The 8,751-nt window shown below is 50.2% G+C and overlaps 1 protein-coding gene across 1 annotated transcript in view; it reads left to right on the top strand.

Annotated features, from left to right (window-relative positions):
* Positions 1-5,921, top strand: part of mknk2b (MAPK interacting serine/threonine kinase 2b) — a 17,640-nt gene extending 11,719 nt beyond the window's left edge. The window contains exons 11-14 of the mRNA XM_063200708.1: positions 2,403-2,597; positions 4,278-4,442; positions 4,935-4,972; positions 5,175-5,921. Coding sequence (XP_063056778.1) covers positions 2,403-2,597; positions 4,278-4,442; positions 4,935-4,972; positions 5,175-5,538 — 762 coding nt within the window. The 3' untranslated portion in view covers positions 5,539-5,921. The remainder of the gene's footprint in view (positions 1-2,402; positions 2,598-4,277; positions 4,443-4,934; positions 4,973-5,174) is intronic.
* Positions 5,922-8,751: the final 2,830 nt, after the last annotated feature.

Genomic DNA, 8,751 nt, shown 5'->3' with positions numbered 1-8,751 from the left:
TGTAGGGGGATGGGGTGCCTGCCTGGCTGCCTGCCTGAGCAACAGTGGGTTTCTTTGTGTGCGGAGGAGGCCAGATTCCTGCACTGCGAAAGCTACATTACATAAGGAACACAGCAGCGGAGCAGGGGAGGGAGGGGACTGAGCTAGCCGAGGGAGGGGGGCTGGCTGGTGGGGCTGAGCTGAGGTGGGGTGGGGTGGGGTGGACAGCTGGCCCAGAGAGAACAAAAGCACCTCGCTCTCTTGAATAACAACTCCTGTCTCCTCTCCGTCTTCCCTTGGCTCGCCTGTTTTGCTGCCCGCTGCTGCCTGGCCACAGATGGAGGAGGCGAGGCGTGGGGATGAGGGTGGGTGTGGGGGTGTATTATGTAAATAAACAACATGAGCTGCTGCTCGTCACACCAAGACGAATCAGAGCGAAGAAAGAATGTTTTTATTTCCCCTTTTGTCTCCTAATGAGTTCCGCATTTGTGTGTGTGTGTGTGCGTGCGTGTGTGTCTACCCATTCTTTGCTTCTCTTTGTTGTTTTTCCCCTCCATCCTGACCAATAGTGTGGGTTTGTTTTTGTATCGAGTTGTTGTTGTTGGAAGAACGCAGACTGCAACAGGAGTCGGGTCCATCGTAAACTTTCAAGTCGGTTGCGAAAGTTCCCATCAAGCACGGGTGGAATGTTGGTGTCCGATGCTAGTGCGTCGCTCACCCAACTCCTTCCTTTCGTGCTTGCGTGCGCATGCGCTACGGAGACTGGAGAGAGCAGGACACACTGAGTACACAGAGTACTGTACTGTGGGCTGGGCTGGGCTGGGCCGGGTCGAGCTGGGCTGAGCGAGGCGGAGCAGAGCCAGGGATGCTGACAGTCAGTCCGTCCAGTCTTATGTAAGCCCACTGCCCTGCTGAACTACCGCCCCTCATGTCTGCCTCATTTGTTTCCTTTCCACTCCATGGGGCACATTAAAAAGCCAGTCCTTATTTGTGTATGCGTGTGTAGTGTGTGCGTGTGTGTGCATGTGTGGGTTTTTTTCTCTTTTTGCTGAGTTCATGACGCCAGTTCTTGAAGTTATGCAACAAGTGATGCGTAACGCAGCTTTGAACAGCGAGCGCAGGGCTTTTCCTGGTGCACCCAATCCTCTTTTCCTGCGCTTGGCCTAATTTCAGGCCATCCAACCACCACAGCCCCCCTCCACCACCATCCTCTGCCTCCTCTCTTCACTCTCCCTTCCCTGCCCTGCTCTCCTCTCCTCTACTCAGTCTGTGCGTTCAGCTGAGTGCTGGAAAAATTTCCATGATTCACCCAGGCAGCCTCGCTCTGACTCCAGTCCTCCCCCGCCCTCCTCCTCTTCCTCCCTTCCCTCTTCCTCCTCGGCCTGGGTGAAGAGGCCCCATCTGCCATTGCGGTTCTGTTCTGTTCCATGTTCTCCTCCACCACACCGCCTGTTCTGCCAGCCTCCGAGCCTGCTGCTCAGTACTAATTACCACTCAGAACTTAGTCCCCCATCATCAGCCAGTGCGTGTGTGTGTGGGATGGATGGATCTTGTGTTTTTATGGTGTTATTTTTCAATTTTTTAAATTGAATTGAGTTTGGTGTGTGGAGGACGGACATGGAGAAGGAGAGCGTATGCATTATGTAGCTATGGAGAAAGAGAGTATGCATTCTTTGCTGCAACTACGGAGAAAGAGAGGGTATGCATTCTTTGCTGCAACTACGGAGAAAGAGAGGGTATGCATTATGTGCAGCTATGGAGTGGGGGAGCGTATGTGTGTCATGAGCATGCACTTTATCCAGTCTGTCTGCAGCAGGCAGCTAATCTGCTGTGTTCCCTCTGGGCTGTGTCCATCAGCAGTGCTAGGCTGTCTTGTGACTCGCCCCCCCTTCCGTCCCCTCCGCTTTGCTAAAGCCCCTCATAAAAGCACCACAAGGAGTCAGCTGAGCTCCGGAATGTGGCCGGGGGAGAAGAATCAGACGCTTCAGTTTCAATTCAAACCCCATAAGTCCATAGTCTATAGCCAAGGGGACCCAGTGTACAACTAGTGTTGTCCCGTCTCCTGTCCCTTCACAACGTTTCCTATGTTTGTTTCAATGCGTGACAAATGGGACCCATTTCACTGGGCAGTAGCTGCCTCTGTTGATTGTCTTGTCTCTGGTGTTCGAAGGAAACAAACCCGCTAACCTTTTCAATCTCTCTCTCTCTCTCTCTCCCTCTCCCTCTCCCTCTCCCTCTCCCTCTCTCTCTCTCTCTCCCTCTCCCTCTCCCCCTCCCTCCCTCCCTCCCTCCCTCCCTCTCTCTCTCCCTCTCTCTCTCTCTCTCTCTCTCTCTCTCTCTCTCTCTTCTCTCTCTCTCTCTCTCTCTCTCTCTCTCTCTCTCTCTCTCTCTCTCTCCCCCTCCCTCCCTCTCCCTCCCCACAGTGTGGTTCTGCTGAGTACATGGCTCCCGAGGTGGTGGAGGCGTTCAGTGAGGAGGCCACCATCTACGACAAGCGCTGCGACCTGTGGAGCCTGGGGGTCATCCTCTACATCATGCTGAGCGGCTACCCGCCATTCGTGGGCCGCTGCGGCAGCGACTGTGGCTGGGAGATGGGAGAACCATGCCACGCCTGCCAGGTGAGGGACTCGTGCCCACCGCCACCATTGCTCCTGCCACCGACACGCTATACACACACTCCATAGTGCCACCACTGCTCTGCAAAGACGAAGTACATTGGCTTCATGCAGATCTTTCTTTCACTGGATAATGCATACCTGCAAACTCGTCACCTTTTGGTGACAGTCACCTTTTTCCCGGCCAATTAGGTCATTCACGTGAATAGAAATAGAACCCCCGCTCTACACTGTCACCTTTTTTTCTTTGACGAGTTTGCAGGTCTGATGATGTGAAAGCATTTTGTACAGAGTAAGAAAAGTAAGGCGAAAGGTTGCAGTATTAAGCCCATTTGCGGCCTAAACGAAGTCTAAATTTCTCATCGTAGCTTTCAGCTTTGAAAAGTTCCATTCACCCTGAATGGGTGGGGAAAAGTCTGCAACACTCACAGAACGCAGTAGCTTATGTACACCTGGTGTTTCCAAATCTTCCACATTACACTTGCATGGTGTACTTCAGTAGCCGAATTTTTAAATATTGCCCAAGATCCCATGAAAGAGTAAGCCCGCATTACATGCATATTAGTGCTCTGATCCTCCAGCCCCTGGTTGGGATTAGGCTTTAAGCACGTTGAAGTCATGTCCACACAGTTCAAGGATTTCTTAATCATTAATACGATTTCCCCTCTGCCACACTGTCGAGACGGAGAGGTGGGTTGTTGTTTTTTTTGTTTTTTTTGGTGCAACTGCAGAAGTTTTTCACTGCACACAAACATTAAACCCCTGTGAATGCCTCGACCCACTTTACAGTCTTTACTGGGCGGGCTCCTTTAGCATACAAGGGGGGTAGTTGTTCCAAGCTGATTACTGCTAGAGGGCCCTGTAGTGTTGCGCTGGCCTGCCTGGCCTGGCTAGCATGGAGCGTGCTTTTCCAGGGCCGTTAGCGGGCGGGTAGGCACAGGCTGAAACGGTCGAGAGCACACTGGGATCCGTATAACCACCATGTCCTTCAACTAAGAGGGCAGTCGTCTGCACACACAACCTTGGGTGTGCCCCTGTATGGCATTTCTGTCCATCTGTATTTACTACATTAGCGATAGGTTTTTATTTTTTCAGTGCTGACCAGCACTAGAGCGGGATGTGATTTCAGATGAGCACTAGAGCAGGGGTGCATTACTCGAAAGCATAGTTGCTAACTACATAAGCTACCTTGTTGTTTGCCGTGCAATTTCCCATTGGCAACTACCCAAGTTGTTAACTGGCTAACAACTACGCTTTCGAGAAACGCACCCCTGGATGTGAGGTGATGTGAGCGATGTTTGTGTGTTCAGATGCAGCTCCTCCTGCAGCTTTTTAATATGGCCGCGCTAAACCCATTAGCCTTGAAGCCTCGAGGGCTCTCATTTAAACTAAGGCCTTCTGCATTAAACTCTCCACAATCACAGGCTTTCTGTTAGGTTGCAGTTAGGTAATACTGCTTCAAAATGAATAGGCACACAGTCGGGTACTTTTTTTGGGGAGGGGGGGGGGGGGGGGGGCACTCTTCCGACAGCTTGAGCAGAATCTGCAAGACTTGTATCGACTTCAATCTCTGCTTGATTCTTTGTGGCAAACTTGAGTGTGGTTCTTGAGGCTCGTGGAAAAGGACATATTACATGGAATGTGACTGACGGTGGTGATTTTGTGTCTCTTGTGCCGGTACAGAACACCCTGTTTGAGAGCATCCAGGAGGGGAAGTACGAGTTCCCCGAGTCCGAGTGGGCCCACATCTCCTCAAGTGCCAAAGACCTCATCTCCAAACTGCTGGTCCGGGACGCCAAGCTCCGGCTCAGCGCCGCTCAGGTTCTACAGCACCCTTGGGTGCAGGGGGTAAGCAGAACACGAACACACGAACACACGAACACACGAACACACGAACACGAACACACGAACAAGAACACGAACACACACACACGAACACACACACACACACACACGCACACGCACTCACTCACTCACTCACTCACTCACTCACTCACTCACTCACTCACTCACTCACTCACTCACTCACTCACTCACTCACTCACTCACTCACTCACTCACTCACTCACTCACTCGTGTCAAAACCAACACAAACCCACTTCCTATCATTTAGTCATAGAGATTAAAAAACACACACACACACACACGCCTACACCAACTCGGTATAAGTCCACCCTCTCTCATCCACACATGCAAGCAGTAACCCATACTAACGCTTACACACACTCTCTCTTACACACGTATACACACACACGCCTAACACGTCATCCAAATTATCTGAAATATCTCAAGGTTGGGAGTTTTAACACGTGTGCCTTTCTCTCTCCTCTCCTCCTGTAGGGTGCAATAGATACCCCCACCTCCATTCTACTTCAAAGGTAAGGCCTACGCTAGTGTTTACTCGTGTTGACATTTCCCACTTATCAGCGTCGATAGCATTTATTTATCTACTGATAAGAGAAACGTGACTTACCAGAAATCCTGACTCATTTTTTTTAATCTCTTGTGTCCCTCTTTTCTCTCTCTCTCTCTCTCTCTCTCTCTCTCTCTCTCTCTCTCTCTCTCTCTCTCCTCCAATAGGAACAGCAGTGCTAGAGACCTGGGCTTCTTTGCTGGCCAGGCGGTGGCCATGCGTCGGCAGCTTGCGGAGCAGGAGGGGCTGGAGGAGCAGCTGCAGCTGGAGGGGGCCCTGTCCCCCCCGGTGGTGACTGCCGGCGGTGGTGGCATCGGCAGCCTCGGCCTCGGCTGCAGCGCCAGCTCCGGCTCGGGCACGGGCTCCATGCGGCTGTCTCCTCCCTCCGGCTCCAAGTTGGCGGCGCGTCGTCGTCAACAGCTGCAGCTGCAGCAGCAGCAGAGGGGCAGTCTGCTGAAGGGGGCGCCCGTCTCCGCCTCCGAGCTGCGCCAGCTCCTCGCACCCCTTGTCATCATGGGAGACTGTGCCTAAACCTAAACCTTACCCCCAACCCTCCCAATTACCATGCCTAAACCTTACCTTACCCCTCTTGCCCTTACCTTACCCGCCCTTTACCATTACCCGACCCTAATCACCTCCCGAAGACCCTCTCCACCTAACCCCTAAAACCCTCTCTACCAAAACTCCCCTAACCTAAACCCTGAACCAACCAATGTGCCCACTCCCTCACCCCACCCCACCCCACCCCATGGGCCTCAGAGCCAACTGGACCCCAGCCGACCCCCCCATCAGGCCCACACACCTCTGCAGCCCCGAGCCCTGAGCTTCATGCCTCTTAGATCACACACACACACACACACACACACACACACACACACACACACACACACACACACACACACACACACTAGGGGTGGTACGGTTCACAAAATTCACGGTTCGGTTCATATCACGGTGTCAAGGTCACGGTTTTCGGTTCTCTACGGTTCTTTTTTCTTTTTAGTTCATGATAAATGGTGCACTGGGAATATTAAACAATATTTATATAACTGCAGTTATAAAGTGATGATGCACAGGTTGAATTAGACCTTTTGCATGTGTCTGAGAACTGGCTCTTGTGCTAACTTTCGCTTACACTTAAACTGTCGTTAGTTGATGTTGCTGTCTGAGCGTTCCAATGCCCTATTTCAATAGACTAATAGAATCTGACTTATCACTAAATATCCTACATATGGTTTATATAGGCTTATAATGTGAAAAGGGTGTGATTGTAATTGTGTCATCCTCTGATTGGTCTTATACGCTAATGTTTCAATCAGAGAGACTGGATAAGATACTCCTGGAATCTCTGTTTTACATATTTTTCTGGGCAGTACATGAATTGCGACGGATTGCTCGGTTCGGTATGTGTGTTAATTGTACGGTTTCGGTTTTCGGTGCGGTTTGTGCCATCCCTAACACACACACACACACACACACACACACACACACACACACACACACACACAACATGCATTCACACAACATGCATTCACACAGCCATTCACACTCATGCACACACCTAGAGCTATGATGCATGATTACACACACACCTATGGCCACACCTTACACACACACACACACACACACACACACACACACACGAGGTTGCCCTCTGCTCTCATAGCACTTTGAGAAGCACAGTAGCTGGGGCGTATGCGGAGGTGTGGGGGCCGGGGGAAGCCCTGGGGTCCACTAAGCACCTGTCTCCCCCCCCAGGTGCACACCTAGCCTTGGATTAGTCCCGTCTGTGGCAGAGTATTTGGAAGCAAGCACACACCACACCAAAGGACCCCCACCAACCAAGCAACTTTCAACACTTTACATGTGCGCACACCTTCACATAGTTGCTGCTTCCATACCAACAGAAAAAGAAAAATCCACTGTGAATTATTTTTGTTTAGATTTTTTTTTTTCACTCACTTTTTGGATTATTATCATAATTATTTTTTTTAAATATATCTATTTTTTTGTTTCTCATTCCCTTTGGCCATGCTGGACAGTGAGTTCATGTGGAATGTATGAGCGGCGGCCGTGTGGCGTCTTGATGTCCGTTGGGTCGTCAGCCTGCCCCTCCCCTCCCCCCTCCTCCCTCCCCTCCCCAGCATAGAGCCCCTCACCCCCCCACCCTCCACTTTACACAGGAGAGAGAGACACTCTGGTGCCCAGCGGGCAGGTTGAGCGTGCCGTGCCGGTCGGCGGTCAGGCACCTGCCCCATACCACCTCGAGAGAAAAACAAGGCACACCGGGCCTGACCTCAACTCAGCAGCCAACCCTCCAGAAGTAAATAAAAGCCCACCGTTTTGCACTAGAGCCTCTAGTATACTTTAAAGACACATAAAGCATTTAAATTTCAATCCCTCAGGAGGTTGGGATATTGGGATAATGGTGGTGATGATGATGATGATGATAATAATAATGACACTGGTAATGATAAGACGTAGAGAGGAGGCGAGTCTTATCCCCCTTTAATTGAAGTCCAGGTGTCATCTGTGTAAATGAGGTGTTCCAGGGTGAACACGTCCCTTTTTCTGCCAAGCTGGTCCTCCCATAGTGTGCCTGTTGTAGGCCGGGTGGACTCGACACGTTAGCCAAGTTTATAGGCCTGTAGTTGGCCTCCCCTCTCTGCTGCCTCTTAGTGAATGGCACAGAGAGCTAAAACAAAGTGAAGGTTCAGTGCTGTTTGACAGTATGCCCTTCAGATTTGCCCTATGGTAAACCCCCCTCTAAGCTTTAACACTGAGCCTATCAGTGCTGCAAAATATGATTGACACACACACAAACGCGCGCACACAACACACTCACTATCAGCCTCACACCAAGTGTTCAAAGGTTAACACAAGCACATTCTTCCTGTCAACTCAGATCAATGATTGACCCTCTCATTGGGCAACATAGCGGTAGCTTTCCCATTGTGACAACAGCACAGGAGAGTGAGTGCCAGCTGCTTTGGCAATATCAAAGCTTTAGGCGTTGCCGGCAGAATGGGACTCTCCCATGACACGCTCCAAGTAGAAAGGGGCTGATCGGATCTAGGATATAATTTGGAACCTGATTTGAAAAAGATGGAAAAGCATTCCTACTATTAATTAAAGAAAAAAATTAGGAAGCTAGAGGAGAGAAGAGAAGAGGAGAGGTCTTCCAAGAGAACGCGTGTAGCTGCAGGGCGATGTGTAGTTTAATGTCTAAGGTCTACTTCTCTACAAGGTTTACTTCACTTCCATTGGTGGGACTACGCTACTCCATGTCAGGTCCCCATTGTGCCACACTGATCTTACATTCATGTTAAGCTTTTTATCTACAAAGTCGGTGCTGTCCAGATGTTCAGGTGCAACACCAGATATTCTTTTCACTTTTTTTTTTTTTTTTTTTTTTTTTAAAAAAAAGCTTTCTTTTATCGTTTCTTTTTTTTAAATGTAAAAAAAGTTCAAGATTGGTGAGCAAGTAGGAGTGAATGAGTCGGTTGAGAGCGGAGAATGTTTTTGACAAGTGTAGGTGAGCGACAAAGCAAATTGCCCAGGGAAGGCAATGTGTACTTATGTTATGTTTCAAAGACAAGTGCTGGCAGTGAGTCCTATGGAATATATGGGTGGGCTGGAGGGAGGATATAAAAGGCAGTCTTGTCTCCTGTCAGCTGATGCTCTTTGGCATATGTACTCCTGAGTGGCGATGTCCGTTTGTCTGTCCTTTCTGACAACGCTGCC

This window comes from Engraulis encrasicolus, chromosome 6 (assembly GCF_034702125.1).
Source record: "Engraulis encrasicolus isolate BLACKSEA-1 chromosome 6, IST_EnEncr_1.0, whole genome shotgun sequence".
Lineage (NCBI taxonomy): Eukaryota > Metazoa > Chordata > Actinopteri > Clupeiformes > Engraulidae > Engraulis > Engraulis encrasicolus.
The sequence above is the reverse complement of the archived record's forward strand: the minus strand, read 5'-3'. Positions and strand labels throughout refer to the sequence as shown.